Source organism: Gymnodraco acuticeps, unplaced genomic scaffold, assembly GCF_902827175.1.
Source record: "Gymnodraco acuticeps unplaced genomic scaffold, fGymAcu1.1, whole genome shotgun sequence".
Lineage (NCBI taxonomy): Eukaryota > Metazoa > Chordata > Actinopteri > Perciformes > Bathydraconidae > Gymnodraco > Gymnodraco acuticeps.
The window spans coordinates 1,678,570-1,697,743 of NW_022991003.1; the positions used below are offsets into that span (position 1 = coordinate 1,678,570).

The following is a 19,174-nucleotide window of genomic DNA, read 5'->3' on the forward strand; positions in this document are numbered from 1 at the left end:
TTCAATTGTGGTGATAGGCATGAAGAGCTACTTGTGGTTCATTGTTTATCCAGTACCAATGGAAGCCCTCACAAACTGTTGCCCACTATGTTGTAAATCAATGAAACTTTTGTAAAACTTCAGTGCATGTGAACTCAGCTGAAATGGGAAAGGTTCCATTTTCCATGTAGCTGATTTAGTTTGTAGGATTTAGGAAAATGAGGTTTTTGACTCGGTAGTATCAGTACCTTTATCATCATCATGTAAGCCTGGCTGAAACAGCCAACAACAAGTCAGGACAGCAATACAGAAATAAGCTCTCTTAATCTTCTGCACCTCTGCTTTTCAAATCTTTCCAATCCAGTTGAGGTTAAGGAGGAGGAAGCACACTGCCCCACAGGATAGATCGGCTGCTAAGTAGAGAAAGTGTGCCACCTAATGGAGATAATGTAGCACTGCCTTCCTCATTCAGTCTCTCCCTCACACAGTTTGTGTTTGTTTCTCTCTCTCTTCCCCAATGTATGCTCTTTACTTTAGTGCAGCTTTTGTGTGATAAGTATACTTATTGTGGAATGGGATCAATATAATATCAGTATGTTGGTCCTGTATTGAGATATATGCAAATAACTTGATCCAATTAGTCCATTCAGTTTGTTTGCATCATGGATTTGTGGCAAAAATACATTCAGTTAACAAGTAATTCAAATTAAGTAACTTTTTATTAATACCTTTTTTCTTGTCCTCTTTTTCAGGTCCAGTATCCCACACGTTTGAGGATTGGATAGTGTTAATCCGTGTTGAACTACAGTCAGTTCCTGCAGCCTGTAGCTTCATGGAGGGGTTTCCTGTCCACTGACCTCACGGGACCAGCAGCCATGTCCGCTTGCAGCACCTTCACAGAGCACGTGTGGAAACCAGGCGAGTGCAAGAACTGCTTTAAACCGAAGAGTCTGCACTCTCTGTCTCAGAGTGGTGGGAGGAAGCCTCCCTCTGAGCAGAGGCCTACGACAGTTCAGCAACAGAATCCACCCCCTGCTGGGGCCAGAGCCAACACTAACTTAACCATCAACTCCCAGAGAGCTGGTAGTGGTTCTGCGCCGCGCACAGGACACGTACGTCCCCCGGTGGCTAAGAAGCCAACTATTGCGGTTAAGCCCACCATGATGCTGCCCTGCTCCTCTGCAGGACTGGATTCAGATGGCAATTTACAAAGACCACCAAATGTGATAGAACAAGGCAACCTTTCAGCCTTCACAGTTTGGAATCGCAATGGACTGAACCGTAAGAGGCCTGGTGGGCCCAGCAACAACAACGAAGGAGAGGATGGAAGTGAGGAGATTGAAGGTTATGGACAATTTAGCCCAAGGACCCCCAGTGGAAATAACAACAGTGGACTTACAGATGTCCTAAAGGAAATCGCTGGGTTAGGCCCTGGCTTTAGCCCTGGCTTTAGCCCTGGCTTTAGCCCCGGCTTTAGCCCCACAAACCCTTCTGGTTCCAAGGACTTGTTTTGGGGACGTATTAGTAGTTCATACAGACGCTCCTTGGAAAGAGGCCTTCCAGCCTCCAGCTGTCGTGCCATGGGAAGCTGTGGTGGTGGTGGCACTCCTCACAAACGGGTATCCCTTAGCGATGGCTCTAAGGTCATCAGCACAGAGGGTGGTCGCTATTGCTACCCCGAGTTTTCCAGTGAAGATGATGACGAAGAGGATGATTATGATGAAGAGACTGAAAGGGATGATGAACATGAGAGCTGGGATGAAAGTGATGAAGAGTTACTAGCCATGGAGATCCGTATGCGAGGCCAACCACGTTTTTCTATTTTCCGTGCCGCTACATTGTCTCCGGTGCCCTTTGCTGCAGGTAAAAAGTGGAATACTGTGCCACTTCGCAACCGCTCACTACAGCGGATTTGTGCAGTGGACTATGATGATAGCTATGATGAGATCTTGAATGGATACCCATCCCTGGACTCCAATGGGGCGCTTCTTCCCTATCTGACCCATGACATGCAAGGCAGTGGGTTCCTATCAAACTCAGAGTCTACCACCTCTCCGGAATCATCCTCATCGCTACCAGAAGATTCTCGAACAACTTCCAGCAGTGGGAGTAGTGCTCCTTGTGCTCTTCGAAATGGCTTACATTCTCCCATATCTCCTAAAGCACCTGTCTCCTGCACTTCGCCTCTAAAAAAGGAGCCCGTCCAGAAAGCACTGAGTCCCCTCAAGATGACTGAAACACACAAGGCTGTCCTGGCCATTAGGTTAGAAGACCAGGAAGGAAGAGAAGGCTTGCCTATGCCCCAGGCCCTTCCAGGTCAACCAGTCACCATCAGCTTTAGTCCCACAGAGGAGCAGGCCAAACCGTACCGTATAGTGAATTTGGAAAAATCCCTAATCTGTAAGCCTTACACTGTAGTGGACGTGTCAGCATCCATGGCCAACAAAGAAGAGAAGACTTCAGACTCTACTGCAAAACTAAAAAAACTGTTAATGCCTACCAGCCCCACATCATTCTGTAACGCTCCTAAAGGTCATCCCCTCTCTCCAACCTCCCCACTTTCTCCTTCTTCGCCTGGGATGCCAACATCCCCCACATCTGTAGGTCTGCCAGGTAACTCCCGGAAGAAATCAGGGAACATACGCTACCAAGAAGTGTGGACATCAAGCACAAGTCCTCGCCAAAAAATACCTAAAGTGGATCTAGGGGTTAGGAATAATGCTGGCCCCTCCATCACTACTCAACACTGCAGCCACAAGTCGGCTCCCACTTCTCCCATCGCTGGGCTACCTTCTTCACGAACTGTCCCTGTGAAGTCCTCCAACTTCTCAGAGATTAAGTTTAACAGTTTCAATAATGCCGGCATGCCTCCTTTTCCTATTATTATTCGAGATGAACCAGCTTATGCCCGCAGCTCCAAGAATGCCGTTAAGGTACCTATTGTTATCAATCCAAGTGCATATGACAACCTAGCTGTGTACAAGAGCTTCTTGGGACTCAGTGGGGAAATCCCACAGCCAAAAGCGGTGGGCAGTAGAGTGACCAGCCATACCTATGAAGAGATTGGATCCTCTGAGAGCGTCCAGTCCTCCTCCACAGAAAAAACTATCTCTGGTAGAGGCACATCAGAGCGAGCGTCTTCTGAAGAGACAAAATGTCCACCTGAGGCAGCGTCAAAAGCCCCAAATGTCCAACCTAGAACCACTACAGACTCTAGCACTGTGACAAGCACTGTGGTGAGCTACACCGTTGGCGCCCTCTCGCCCACTACACAAACAAATTCCCCTGCAATTCTTGCCAATACTGCAAACCTACCTAAAGCCAGCCCAACTGCCAATGCTGTTACACATACTTGCAAGACAAGTGGAGACAATAAAGGTGATCATACAGACTTAGCTTTGTCTTCTGTGGCAGTGGTAAGCCAAAGGGAGGAGGCCAGTGCTGTGCTTTTACAGATTGTGGCTTCCATTCATCCTCCCTTGTCTCCTCCAGAGTCACCCTCCGCACAAGCCTATACCGACAGTTCTGAGGAGCTGTATGCCCTCCCACCTGATGCCATGAAGGAGACCCTCACCCGACCCAAGTCTCTCTTTTCAACAACCGATGGCTGTCTTTCCAAACCCAAAAAGGAAACGCCCACAAAAGTGTTATCTAAATCCCAGAGTGCCTCTGCTGCTGTCCCACTCTCCAGCCCCCGGTCAGAGCCCAATGCCCCCTTCCCTCCTCCTAGATCTACGTCTTCCCCTTACCACGCATCTAACATCCTGCAAAGACATTTTGGCAACTGGACCAAGAGCTCTGCCTCCAGTTCTCCTGTACGACCAAGTGAAGTTGAAGCGAGTCCAGGAGCAGAGGGGAGACGTATTTCAAATGAAAGCACCAAACCCAAGCGCTGGATCTCCTTTAAGAGCTTTTTCCGTCGGCGGAAAGACGAGGATGAGCAGAGAGAGAGGGCGGAGAAAGAGAAGGAAAAAGGGAAGATAGTTGGGCTTGATGGAACAGTCATTCACATGCTTCCACCACCACCGATCCAACAGCACCACTGGTTCACCGAGGCCAAGCCAGAGGATCCCACCCAGAAGCCGACAATCATCTTCACCTACAAACCAGAAAATGGCAGCACCCCAGGTGAAGAGGAGGGAGAACTACGAGTGGAGGAGTGTAGAGAAAATGCACTGCTGACATCTGATGAGAGTAAGGAATGCAGACCTCTGAGCCCCGGGCGAACAACACCCTCTCACAACACTGGAAGTGATGTCATCAGCAAGGATCTCAGGTATTTGTCTAAGATGTATTCAAATACTCCTGACGTTTTATTTTAGAGATTCCCAATGACTGAAGACTGCAGAAGACTCCCAATTAATCTCCAACCAAATAGATGTAGTCATGGGAAAGTTGTCTCTTTGTAATAAGTAAGGATTAATTAGGGTCAAGTACACACTTGTCGATCAAAACCTGTAGGATTGTGGCCCCAGAACAGAATGCAGTTATGATGCTCTTTAGAAAGATTAACCTGAAGTGATTTCAACAGACAATAAGCTAACAGGGATTTAAAGGGTGAATGATACTTTGAGCTGCTGTCAGAAACATATTGGTTAAAGGTAGGGTAGGTAAGAATGGAGAAACCAGCTTGAGTGTGCTAGAATTTGAAAGTACGCAGCCGAAAAGAATCTGCCCCTTCCTTCAGACTTCCTTACAGAGCCCCTCCTCCAACACACACGAACGCGCACATGACCAATGAGGGCACGAGATAAGTTTGTCCACAGATGGAAGGCTGACAGGCAGGTAGGCCATCCAGTTACTTTAGCCGGGCCGGCTCAGATGATTGGTCGTGCTTTTTACAGCGCCACGGCTTCCACAGATGAAATGTTTTTATGTATTTATTGTCAAAGCATTTAATGTATTCATTGCTATCGGGATGTTAAGAGCATTCCATGGAATATAACAACAAGTGTTTCTGAAGTAAATTACCTACCCCACCTTTAACCATAAATCGTTTCAACACATATCTTCATTAGGACCTGTAGTTTAATGATTTGTATCTATCTAACCACTCATATGTTCCTATATAACCTCTTGCTTATCTAATTAATGATTTCACATCACTGCTCTTATTACTATCACCCACATGGATTCCCTCGGAGCATTCATGGCATGAAATTAGCATGCTCCAACTTTGCCAGCTGCTTCCTCCAAAGAGCAGGGATGTTTCTCCCCCTTCATACAGATCCCTTATTACAGATTCTAGAGGTGTTTGATCTTAATGTGGCATGTCTGCTCAACCACTTGCCCGAGCAACTGCATGGGCTGTACAGGTCTCTTCCTTAATGCCATGTATTACCTGAGCAGCAGGCTCTGTGCTCAGCGGTTCTCCCATCAGGCGGGATCCTCAGTGTGTTACAAGTCATCCAACATCAGTGGGATCAACCTTTGCTCTATTAATCACTACTTTAGATGGCATATTACCTTTCAAATATGCACACGCCCTCACATACAACCACACTCACTCACAGTGATCGTTGTACTTGGTCGAATAGTCACAGTATTATTCCTGATGAGTTCATTATCGGTTTGTGACCTGCTGTTGCCCTTTGTGTTTAACTTCTGGGGGTAAGCTTCCTGCAGTGTGACTAATGGTGCCAGATACAAATAACCCAGATGTGTCGGATACACTGTATTTCCTGTTCTACATTAAAAGCCTATTTCTGCTGAACATGACTTGTTGTGCCTTAGAAATTAAGCTAAGTGCTAAGAAATGCTCTTAGATTGCAATCAGTCAATTGGATGCTGATGTGGGCAAGAAAAAAAAACATCATTTATCAGGAAAGCTGAATAGTGAAAGCACTAATAATGTAATCACTTAAGACACTGTGATGGAGAAGGCACTCGTTCATTTTGTGTTAATCAATGTTTTAGCACACAATTTACAAGCTTACTGTTTGTTGACAGCAGAAAAAATAAATTTGGACTTCAGATACGCCATGTACATGATTGGATCCAGGATGAAATAAACCTTGTAATCAGGCAAAGAAAAGTCGCTGAAACGAGACGGTGTGCAGCCTCTGGACTTTTTCAGACTTGTATTTCAAATGTAATTTAAATCTACGTGTCAAAAAGCATCTCAGAGCAAATTAGAAATATTAAATAAATGCCATACAGCATAGCTTTGTTCAGTTCTTCTTCATCTTCTCACCTTCAAATTATGAAGGATTTCCACCATCACCGTCTCTATTTCAAGTCATTTTTTACCCTTACTTTGAGCCCATAGCACTGTGAACTCTGGAATATTTCTGTCCTTTATTCTGTCAAGAGCTCATCCCCATTCTGTCTCATTTCTAGCTACCCTGCTTTTTCTCCCCTCACAAAGTTTCAGCTCTAGGCATCATCTTTTACTTCCAGAAGTTTCTTTCTCTTCCATCGCTTACAAGTAGTACAAGAATAAAGTATTTCCTAGTTTTGCTATTAATGTGAGTTATTAGGTAATGTAATGCTCAAATTGGGTATATGACGGTGTACTGTAACATTACATGTTACTTGTTAGACGCTTTAAGTTTATCCAAAGCGACATTCAGCACTGTGGACAATCCCCACAGGAGCAATTTGGGGTGAAGTGTCTTGCCCAGGGACACAACGACATGCTGACTGCAGTGGGACTCGAACTTGCTATCCCCTGATTCGAAGTCCAGCACTCTATCCACTGAGCCACAGCCTTCCCCGTATATATAAGAATTTTAAAGTGCATTACCCAAAAATTAAAATTACATTTGTTTGTCTGCGACCTCAAAGTGTTTTTTTTAACATCAATAGTAATACAGAGTTTTGTTTTCCTAGCTGATGTTGGCAATAAAGACAAACCGATGCAGTATTACACATTGTTAATATTGCTTTTTTATATTGATTAAAACACCAGCCTCTTCACAAAAACTGCTTTTTGACATTTTTGATTTAATCGTTGAAAAAGCGCTTATTACAAAAAAATTTTTTAAAATAGGTTAGAAGAGACACATATTCTGTCTAGCCACAAACTTACTTCACTGTGGTTTGAGATTCAACACATAACACTTTGAAGTATCTGACCTTTGGTCTAGCGTTTCCTATTTTCTTTACACCTGTCACTTTCTTTGTGACCTTGTTGTTTACAGCCCGAACTGTGAACGTGTCAATGAGTAACTAAGTTATTCACTTAGTGCGTTGGTAGTAGCTTACAGTGTTACTCCCCTGTGTATTTTATGTTTATCTCAGGTATTGGCACATGGATGTGAGTTGACCCATAAACAGAGAATAACTAAACCACTCCTGTGTTGGTGAAATGTGGTTTACACGCAGACATTTAAGGGATAGGACGTTGTCTTTAATAGATAGTGTGATTGTTATTAACTAGGTCTCTGCAGTTAAAAGGTTTTATAGATTTGTTGTTTGTTCAAAGCAGTGCGTCTGCCTACTACTGCAACTCAAAAGCCTTTCTAAAAATTTGATTTTGTCCAACCAAAATTGTTTCTAAATTAAAAGCTGTTCGTCTGGAGACGAAATAACTTTTTTTCAAATGTATTTTGTAGTAAAAAAAAGCATTTTCAGTTACTTACCAACCTGAGCTGTCTGGGTAAACAGACCAGCAGGTCAGTGATGTCATGCCTTACAGGTCATTCTGCAGACCTTTTGTTTTTGTTGGCAGTTGAAGGGTTAATCCTTGCTGTTTTTTTCTTTTTCTGATAGCACTTTTATTGGCTAACCGTGGGCGTGCTCTTCAATGCTGGAAAACACTCATTACCTTAGGCAGGTGAGAGCATTCAGAGAGGGAAAACAGAGGCAGACAAGGAAGGGACATATGCAGGGAAACACTTTCTGGATTCTTTGCAACCGAACAGCCTGCAACCACTGCTCTGCCTAGGATGTGAATTCAACTTAACCTTGCATTCAAGGTTTCCAGATGGGAAGCTGTGTGAGCCAGTACAGTGGGTAAGAACTACAGCCCTTTTCTTTCATGCACTTCTGTAAATACCTGTGACTATGCAGGCCATATTGACTTAGTAGGGAGGAGAGGTTTCTTCAGTATATGTTATATTTGTTTTTAAGGATCAGAGATTGTTCATTTCTCAGACAGAAGTCTGTGAAACCGTGAAATGCGTTGCAGCAGCTTCTTGCCGTCTGAACAAGTCAGGTCCTGACATTGAAACGTGTAGCAGCCATAAAGGTATTTATTGTGTCAAAGGCCTCTCAAAGTGTGTACTAGCCACGCTGGGTGATTATGTGCTAGAGATAGACTTTTTTGTGATCTATATTCTCGTTTTGTAGCTGACTTTAACCCATTAATAGTCTAGTTTGCAGTAAATAATTGTTAATTGTTTTACCCTTGTGTATAACACAGTACAATTGTGTTCAGTTAGTTAAAACCAGAACCATTAAATGATTTGTGTTCACCCTACAGGGAGGAATAAAAGAGGAAACGTATACAAGAACGGGAAACAGCAGATTTCTTTCATGCCAAAATTTCTGCATTCTATTTGAACACACTGCACTTCAGGACATGCTATTTTGTATATTTAACTCGTACTTTACGCCTCCATCTTTTCACACTTTACTTACTCTTCCTTCTGAAATGCTCACAACAATTTGAAGGGCCTTTTATATCAACTGTCCGCCGCTGCTAAGTGCTAAAGTAACTCAGAGGCTATTGATCTCCTCTCTTTAACAGAGGCACAGAGTCCTTGTGGTCTACAAAGACAGATCATAAACTTGTCAGATCTGCAGTTTTCCTCAGACACAGCTCCAGGGCCGCGACAGACTAATGAACAGCTGGGGGTTTACTTGAAGTGCTCACTTTGCTATCACTTCATAATGAAAATATTGCAATAACACTACCAACATTTGTGTTATTACAAAAGAACCAATGGGCAGATTAACATTGCATTTGAATTGCCACAAGATCATTGAATTAAATTCTGCTGAGTTAAAACAGCAACAAATTGTTTACAACTCAACAGACAAATGTTTTCTTATAAAAAAGTATAATTTGGCCCAAATGGATCCATGTAGCCATTAACAGCTTGGTTCTCTTCATGATTCTCTTTTTTTCTAGGCACACAAATGGGTTCAGTTGACCATTTAGTGTTCTTTGAGATATCAAATTACCTAAACTTCAAATTCAGGAAATCAGCAAATATCTCTGAGTTAAGGCACACATGAAGGCTTTAGCACTTGATTTTAGCCTTTCAACAAATAAGTGCAAATACAGTCACTGCCCAGCTTTTTGGTGTAAAATCTAACTCTTGTGTTTCCTAGTGCTAAACATTCACAAAGCAAAGCCCTCTTTGAGCTCTGCTGTCTCATGACCTCTGCTGTTTATCGACAGGGACATTGCCTTTGTTCACATCATTCATTAGTCATATGGGCAACATGTTTAATCACACTTCCAGTCATAGGAAATGATACATCTGATTCAGACTCGACAACCATTACTGTCAACCTGCCCCACCCATGACGACACCTGAGGCTATGAGAGCAGCTCTGTGAACTTTTTGTGACCTTTTTGGTCTCATTTCATTTCAAACCTTTATTTAGACAGATAAATCCCATTGAGATCATTGATCTCTTTTTCAAGGGAGACCTGCTCAAGTAGTTCCACATGAAACATAAATAGAACAACAAAAGGACATCATACAGCATCATTTACATACTTATATAACTGTTGATCAAAACTCAAAACCGCAGCGACAGAACAGGGAACAATACGCCGCCACAGCAATCTGAAACTCACAGCAGACTGCAGGGCCAGCCACTTGATCAAAAGCTACGTGCTTTGTGCATTACAATAGGAGTTCAAATCTACTGTAAGTTTAGAATGTCACCGAGCCTAGGGGGCCACAGCAGGAAGCCCGAGGCTGTGATGCTTTACTCAGGTCACATTGAAAAGCCGCGTCTGAACTGTTATAAGATCAGGGGGCAGTACCCAGGTTGTTTGAGTATCTTATTAACTGTGATCAGACGGGCAGACTGACAGATGGCTCTCCATGAAGCACCAGCTGCCGAGGTTCATTCAGCGAAGAGCAGCGAGACACGGATACCCAGGTGACTGCGAAACAAAGCATTGCTTTTGACTTGATGTCGTATTGTAAACTTTAATTAAAGGTAAGGCTTTGTTGAGCTACAAGGCTTTTAGCTCTATACTTTAGCCAGTTGTCTTTTATCATTTGTATTCTGTAAAGCAAATATGTTTGCTATATTGCAAAACGTTCCTAGATGTGCTCTGCTGATAATTATGTTGTGATGGAGGGCTATATCAAGATTGAACTCAATGTGTTTATTATCAGCTCTTAAGGAACCAATGATTGTATCTGTATTTGTATCCCTGTTATCATTTAGGGGATAACAGTTAGCCGGTTAGCTTGCGAAATATTAGAAATTGTAAAAAACCAGCAGATGAGCAACTTTCATAATAACTATACAACAATCGGAAGAAGCCTTGGTCAATATTTGACAATAAAGACTCTTCTGCGCTTTTACCATCAGTTTTCATAAAAATATATTTCGTCTTCATTGATACATTTTCTGTTTTTTGCAAACATATTGTATCATATTCAATTTTACTCACCAAAACAAATAGTCTGTTACCTTCCAACAAACATGTTGAATGCGTTTCCTTCCTGAGATCTTTTTAAAAAGTATTTTTCAGAGTTACATTTAAGACATCCATGTTTCCTTCTGGACATTTGGAAATAGTGGGAAACCATTGTATTTGAACGGCATCACATTTGCTTGCTTGTCAGTTTTGTTTGTCTCGTAAAAATGTGGCATTGCAAATGGTCAAAAGCTTCACATAGTACCTTTATGACATGACATACAGGCCCCGTGGGCAATTATGTTCCTGTCATTACCTCAGAGACACATACTGTGGGGCCTGTAGAGGAAACTTCTGTGTAGCTATGCAGTGGGAGTCACCGACTCAGGAAGGAGACACTGTAGGAGCAGTAGCTTTGATGTCAAACACATGATGGTTTATTTGGAGTTAACGGCCGGAGGATTCACATCACAAGTCCAAGAGTCAGAGGTTCTGACTTCACGGTAGAGTTGCCACGTCAATTCTGAAGAACTCTACCCCAGACCCATGTATTTAGCTAGTTCAGAGAGCATCATCAACATGCTGCATAACAAGATAGAATGATAACACCTCTATCAGCTGACGCCAACAGGCAGGAACAGGGAGACAAAACACTGAGAGCACAGCAGCCAAGGTTACAGGTGCCTGTGCTCAGTCAGGACAGTTTGAACTGATACACTGGGTCAAAGTTATGGGCCTTGGAAAATATTTCCACAACAGGGCCGATCTGCTGTATAACTTGCATCACATGTAGCAATGAGCTTCAGTATACGACAAGTCTTATAGCTCCCCCAGGGCTTTCACACTGTGCAATCCCAACACTCTGTGATACCACAGCCTGAGATACTGTGACCCACATCACTGGAGTCTACAACTGTCTGTACATAATGAAGGGAAAGGCAACATATACATCATAATGTTCATCTACTGCATCTAGTATATATTCATCTGATGTAAGTCATCGTGAAGAACAGCATTACTCAGAGACATAAAACACATTTAAATATGTCTGTCAGCTGACACGGATATATTATTTTGTCTGATCTTGCTAAGTTTCAGAATGCCTCAATACACTTCTAAATCTGTGTTAACTATCCTATTCTTTAAACAATCTACTGTGACAGGTTAAACGTTTCCCACCTCTTTAAACGCAAATCAAAGAGACCCATTGTCGCAGATTGGTTTTCAAAACATAGTTGTGTTACCTATAAAACACACCCGTGCTTCAGAAGCCCCCCATTTAGAGCCGTGACTGATCTAATTCATCACTTTTTGAGAAGAAAGACTTGAGCTGATGAAGTGAAGTCTTTTCATATCCTTTGATGTTTGATAGTGATCTGTAAGACAAAATGAACGCCAACCAAAGCTGTCTTCAATAGCATCTCGTTTTTCATCTATCAACATTACTGTCTCAGCATAAGAGCTTAGTGTTATCACTTTCTTCTGTTTTTATTTGTTTTCGCAGATATTTAATGTCAAATTGAACCCTATCACCAACAGAGAGATGAACAAACTCAATCAGTTTTTAAAAAATAACAAATTCCGATTGGTCAGAATTTGTCATTGCGATTACAGAGGGATTGATCATTTATTGCATTGCTCTTTTTATCATAGAAAATACAAGGAGAAATTATATTTTTTGAAGTCTGTAGAATGCGATTTATAGGCCTAGAATTCCCTACAGCTCCAAAATCCTTCATTCCAAAAGGTCTTTGATAAATCTTGAGCCTCCTTATATTTTAATATTGCACTATTAAAGGTCACCTATTATGCAAAATCCACTTCTTCATGTCTCTTCTACATCAACATGTGTCCCCTCTGCGTTAAGAGACTCTGAAAGTTTCAGGAAAAAAGATTCTCTCTCTTTTTGTCCTGATCCATTTCTATAAAAACCTGTCTGAAAATGAGCTGATCAGATTTTGGCCACTTTATGATGTCATAACGATATTTTGACTTATGTAAACATTAGCCAATCACCAACCAAGGTAACCCCCCCCCCGATTATCACCTGAATCTCCTCCTAGAGCACCATTGTGTTCTTTTTAACCAAATATCTCTCAGAGGGGCGTGGGGAGGGGCTCCTTATTTTCATCTAAAGAAACTCAAAGAAAACTCACAAAAACTCACCTCTTCAATCTGGCTTTTAATGTGTGTTATATTATTTGACTTTAACTATATATTTATTTGTTGTTCCTTTCTTTTCTTTTCACTATATCTGTAAAGCGTCTTTGAGCACCTGTAAAAGCGCTAACAAAATAAATCTATTATTATTATTATTATTATCTAAAGTAACAGACAGAGAATCAGCACTTTTGAAACATCTCTGAAACAGAGGGGATTATGGGTAATGCTGCAAAGATCTGTTTGGTGTTTGGAGCCAAACACTTCAGAGACATGTTTTGTATATATCTGAGACCTATAATATATTGATGAAAAACAGTATAACAGGGGACCTTTAAGTCAATATTGCGTATTCGATAACATTTCAAATAATTGTGCAGCCCAGGAAAATATCATAGATCCCGAACATGGTAAGAAGGAAAGCAATACTAGTTTAATCCAGCTGTTCTTTATAACTAAATGAGCCATTCCTGTCTCTCTCATCTGCAGCCAGGTACCAGTCAGTGGCAGCACTGCCAGGGATGGGGGGGGGCCGGGCGCCTCCCTGCCTGCCAAAGTGAATCTGGGGCTGCTGTTCGGGGAGGGAGAGGGGGGTCCGGCAAACCAGGTCTCCACGGCAGCCTCAGCCAGCGAGGGTGAGCCCGAGGACGACGGGAATCACTCCCCCGCCTCCAGCCAATGCAGCGCCACATACAGCAACCTGGGTAAGACACACATCACATATGAATTGTTGGGTTTTAACTGGTGTATCATACAAATTAAAGCATGGTTTTAAAATAGCACGTGTACAGGGCTGTGTAGGTACGGGAACCCCAAAGTCTCCAAGCTGTTATTGTTCAAAAAACAAATTTGTTTTGCTTAGGACTACCCTCTCAAAAAAATGACATAACAGCCACTACTTTACAAGTTTACTGATTTTAAACAAATTAAAGTCATAATGCTTCCACATAGTGTTTATTTATTTGTTATTTACAGCAAGCATCTTCACCACACTCTTCAGAGCATTGAACAAAAGTTATGTAGTTAGACCCCATAGTCCAATTCACGTTAGATTGTTGTATTGATTTGTATATTTTCAAATCAAATCAAATTTTGTTTGTAGAGCACATTTAAAAACGATTTTGGTCGAGCCAAAGTGCTGTACATGTAATTTAAACACATAAAAACACATTACATCACAATAAAAGACAATAAATCACAACAGATAAAGCAACACATGGAACAGTCAGGAGTCGTGAACCCACTCTAACTAGAAGGCCAGAGAGAAGTAGTGTGTCTTCAGTGTGGATTTAAAAGCCCCTAGGGTCTGGGCCGACCTCACATGGAGGGGCAGAGTGTTCCAGAGCCTGGGGCCAGCTGCTGCGAAGGATCGGTGCCCTCGGGTTTTGAGCCTAGTCTTAGGCACTACCAGCAGCAGCTGGTCAGCAGATCTTAAGGCTCTGCCTGGGGTGTAGCGCTGGAGGAGTTCAGCTATATAGGCCGGAGCCAACCCATTTAGTGCTTTAAAAACAAATAAAAGGATTTTAAAATCAATTCTGAACCGGACTGGAAGCCAGTGTAGTGAGGCCAGAATCGGGGTGATGTGGTCACGCTTTTTGTGGCCAGTCAGGAGACGTGCAGCTGCGTTTTGGACTAGCTGCAGGCGTTTAATTGATGCCTGGTCCATACCCACATACAGAGCGTTACAATAGTCCAGTCTTGAGGTCACAAAGGCGTTAATAACTCTTTCCAGGTCTTTAAAAGATAAATACGACTTTTGAAACTGAGCACAGATTATTTTTGAAAGCACCACATTTCTCCTTACAGATGCTCTGTTTGCCATTTCTGTAAGACTTACTTTAGTCAGCGGGTGCATTTTGTAAGAATATGTCTCCCCACACAATTGGCAGTTCACTTCACTGCTAAAGGGCTAATTATACTTTTCTTCAGCATCTGCACCTCCACAAGTGACAAGTCATAATGTATTCCCTGCTGAGCTCTAGATCTCAACACATCCATCCCGTAACTTTGGATCCAGAATACTTCAAAGTATTGTATGTTTATTAAGGGTGAACATGTCTGCCCTGAGATTAGTTCATAATTTTTAAGATCTGAACGATTTGTTTCTGGCTATTCAAAGAAGTGGATCCCTCACTCGCATAAATCAACATTCATGTACATGTTTTGCTCTCTCTGTGTCTCATGCCATTTGTGTCGTTCTCTTGTTGGGTTTCTGAAACCATGGGATGATTGAAGCTTTGGAATTAGGGCTGCACTATTAGCCACATTACAACAGAACGTATTGCATGACTGACCACGGTACTGCTATTAGTGTCATGGAAGCTTTTAGCCTCATAGACTAATTATGATCCTGTCTTTGTTCCTGACATTCCTAATTGCTTGGTCTGACGAGGCATTTCTTTAAGCCCACCACCCCCAAATGTCGAGCAAGACAGCAATGTTCAGATTGTTTCTATTGTGGACTGCAACATCACATTCCTGAAATACCATGACAACAAAGTTCCTCCATTATAGTGTCTGTTTGGGGGCCTGTTTGTGACTAGTTGACAGTAGACGTGACATTTCGTCATTAGACTTTGTCAGCAGCTGAGGACCAGATTTTGATGTGCAGGCTTTTTGAAGCAAAGATAGAAGGAGCAGCTATTTTTGACACAGCTGTCAAACATAGCTGACCACTTAACACATCAACCTTTTTGGTGAAAGAACTTCGCTTAGATGAAGTGGTGGTGAGAAAAAATGGACATGGAAAGTGGATAGTGTGGGTTTGTGGAGCAGATACAGTACTAAGGTCCTTCATGTTTGTGAGATTTTAAAATATATGTGGCTTTTATGAAGGGATTGACTGGAGAAACTGTGTGTTTTTTTATGAATCTGAGTGCACTCTGGCTCTTCTGGTGTATATATTTTGAATATGTTAAAAGCTCTCTGGACGAGTTATAATGAGCTGCCTGCAGCCTGATTTTTACTCTTCTTCGTGTTGCTAATAAGGAACGTGTCAGGAGGGCTTTCAAGCATTGTTCAGTAACACTACACATTTTCACCGTAGTGTGTGTGGCCTTTAAGATTGACAACCTTGTCTCTGAGTGGGATTGAAGTTTCCAATTGTGTCTTGTCTATTGTCAGATGAGCACTAAAACTAGTGATTTGCCTCGCTCTCTGCTGTACACTTGCTTCTCCAGTAATACTCTGTTTGCACATTTCAGTAGAGAATCACATCCTCTTAGAGTCTCTCTCTCAGTATACCCACACTGGTGTTTTAATCAGAGCATCAGGCAGTAGGAGGCAGAGCGCTCGCTGCCTCGCTCACAGACAAATCTCCAGTATTGGTGGGAGCGCTGAGCCTGTTGGCACCAGCAGATTCTCAGAGATGGAAGCAGGGAGGGATGCTTCACTCTGCTTAAACACCTTAACACACCTTAAAGCTTTGAGGCATTAGTGGACTTGAGGTAGGCTCGTTTTTCCTCCTTATCTTTCAGTAATCATCTATTTCACCAGCTGTCCCCTTTGTGTGTCTCTGTTTTCTTCCTGCTCACCCCCTTGCCTATTTATATTTCTCTTTCTCTGTCACTTCTCTCACTTTTACCATCTCGAGCCACCCCCTCCTCTGCTCTCACTTCCTTTCTCCTCTCTTTTCTTCTTTATTCTACCCACCTCCTGCATCGCGTTTTTGAACCATGAGGACTGAACAGTAATCACTCGGCTACGGCAACAAGTTCCTTTGTCTGCTTCTCATTATATTGTGCTCTAGAGTTGCAAACGGATTGTCTTCAAAACAGAACAACGGAATTTCTATATATAGCAATTTGTCTGAGTGCGTTTTTCAGATTTGGATTAAGGTCATAGAAAGCAAAAGCAAAGGAGTTGTTTCAGACACTTAAGGCTTTTGATCACGAGGAGAAGAAAATACAATCATCCTTTTAATCCGGATAAGATTCTGGAGAGCTTTTGACACTCTTTTATCCCATGGAGAAGGACACAGGTCAGGAGTTCAGTTGAGCATCACTGTGTTGTAAATTGAAAATAATGACGTTGTTTTCTGTTTCAATTACTGCGCAACACTATTTTGAGGTTTTTGCTTTTTAGGATGCATCATATGTTACACTGTCTAATTTATCAAAGATTGGATACCAGGTTAGATTTCATGTTCCTTTATGAAATATCCACTAAACTAAGTTCCTTAATGAAATGTCCACTAAACTGAAATATCCACTAAACTGGATTACTGCAATGCTCTGTATATTGGAGTAACCAAGGCTTCCCTGTCACGCCTACAGCTGGTCCAGAATGCTGCTGCGCGCCTCCTTACAAGGACAGGCAGGCGTGAACATATTACGCCTGTACTCGCCTCGTTACACTGGCTACCAGTCTGTTTTAGAATCCAATAAAATGTTTTACTGTTCGCATACAAGGCCCTAAACGGTTTAGCCCCATCGTACCTGGCAGATCTTTTAAAACCATACACACCCACACGGTCACTGAGGTCTGCTGACAGACTCCTTCTGGTCGTCCCAAAATCGAGGTTAAAGCAGCGAGGAGACGGAGCCTTTGCTGTTGCAGCTCCAAAGTTATGGAATGAATTCCCCCTCCAGGTTAGACTTGCTCCAACTCTGCCTGTTTTTAAATCTCGTTTAAAAACCCACTTCTTTTCCCTGGCTTTTACAGGCCAGGTGACACTTGTGCTTTTACATTGGGTTTTTATCTTACTAGTGTTTTGGATAGTTTTTACGTCATGTAGGAACGTTTCACAGTCTGTGGCTTCTGATCTGGTTTCATCGTCTCGTGTTTTACATTTGTTTCATGTCCTGTCTGTTTGTATGTATTTATATTATGTTTTTACACAGTTATTGGTGTACAGCACTTTGTTTAAATGTGCTATAGAAATGAAATGGATTGGATTGGATTAAGAATAAGCTAAGAGCCTTTTGTATTATGTTTAAATGCCCTTTGTTACACCCCTAGGGATTACAATGAAAAGTGTATTAAAATAGAAATAATGGAACACAGTTTGATAATGTTTGGTAATGGGAGAATACTTCCCAACTATTTATTCAGTATAAAGGAAAATAAGAGGAAAATAAATGTGAAGACGTCCAATTCAGGCTCTGAAAACTATTTGAATGCCCATTTTTTTATATCAAATTGAAAGATAACAGACTAAACTATATATTGATAGAGCAATTGACAAAATAATTAGCACATTACTTAGCCATGTGGGGTTTTCTGTCCCCCCAGCAGGTTGTTTAACCATCACTTTTTATTTCTGAACATTAAAGTATTACTTGTTTACATTCACAAACTGAGTTAGTCTGCTGGCATTTAGTTACAGCCACACTGCTGCCACAGAAGTTGCCTCTGACTTGAAGAGGGAGGTTGTTTCTTGGATGGATTACTGCAGATTGGTGAAGGAACACATTAAATACACCCGTTCCAGGGAGGATTACCAAGACTCATTTACTTTATCCTGACTGCTCTTTCTTAAGGCTTCGTCTGCTTTCTTAAAAATGATGTCAGCGTCAAGCACACGTGATGAGTCACTCGTAGCGTTTAACAAGAATTTCTGAAAGGCATTTGTTCGACGAAATGCCTTCATCGTAGGGATGGAGGATCATTTGGCAAAAGATGTGACTTTGAAAGACATCTTAAAACACTCAGCAGCCTCTCATCGTGATCCTCCTAGAAACTGGGGTACTCCCTGGTGAGTTTAAAGATGTGCAGTAGGGTTGTCTGTGACCTCGTACACCCGCTCAATTAAAACTATGAGGCTGTTATATTCCCACAATGCAAGTGGCACGGCTCAGTCTGATCTTTTCATATTGCAGCTTGTCTCTGACACATCTGCCTCTGTGGTCCTTGACTCAAGAGAACATGGAGGTTGTCTAATCAACCCCTCAACCCTTCACTTCCCTCCCACCACCAGCCCAGAAAATAAGGTCACTGATGGATGCGCTCTACGCTGCCTCTTTAAGCCTCGCTGCTGAACACAACTGCAGATTGAGCAGCTGGACGGTTGGAGGGGCGACTTGAGCCCAGCTGTCCTGCTCTCTGGCTTGGATTTTCCTCAAGGCCATTAGTTCTCTCACGTGCCGCAGCATAAATCCTTGTGCCAGCCTCTCGTCTGTAAGAGAGGCAGCAAGCCAGAGGGCGGCTGGAAGCACCATGTGGCAGACAGGGGAATACTGGTGGCAAAAGAGAGTAGGATACATTCAGTGTCGTTTTTATACTTTCAGCTGTTAAGACTTCTGATCTGTCTTTTGGAAGGTGACATTCAGTTATTCACATTTGATCAAAAAAATGTATTAACATATCCAATTTATTCAGTTTTGACGGCAACCTTTTAGATCCTGAAACGTTTGCCTTTTTGAACCAATATTTATTCAGTGAATATTTTGATGCCACTAATAACGGTAATAATGGTGATTTCATTGCTGAAGCTGCCATGAAAAATATTGATTTGAGAGAAATGCAGTGAAGTAAAAGCAC

At 42.2% G+C, this 19,174-nt stretch overlaps 1 protein-coding gene across 1 annotated transcript in view; it reads left to right on the top strand.

Moving 5' to 3' along the window:
* Window positions 1–19,174, top strand: part of peak1 (pseudopodium-enriched atypical kinase 1) — a 108,481-nt gene that overhangs the window by 79,540 nt on the left and 9,767 nt on the right. Inside the window, 2 exon segments of the mRNA XM_034236130.1 lie at window positions 732–4,255; window positions 13,184–13,398. Of these exon segments, the coding sequence (XP_034092021.1) occupies window positions 855–4,255; window positions 13,184–13,398 (3,616 nt within the window). The 5' untranslated portion in view covers window positions 732–854.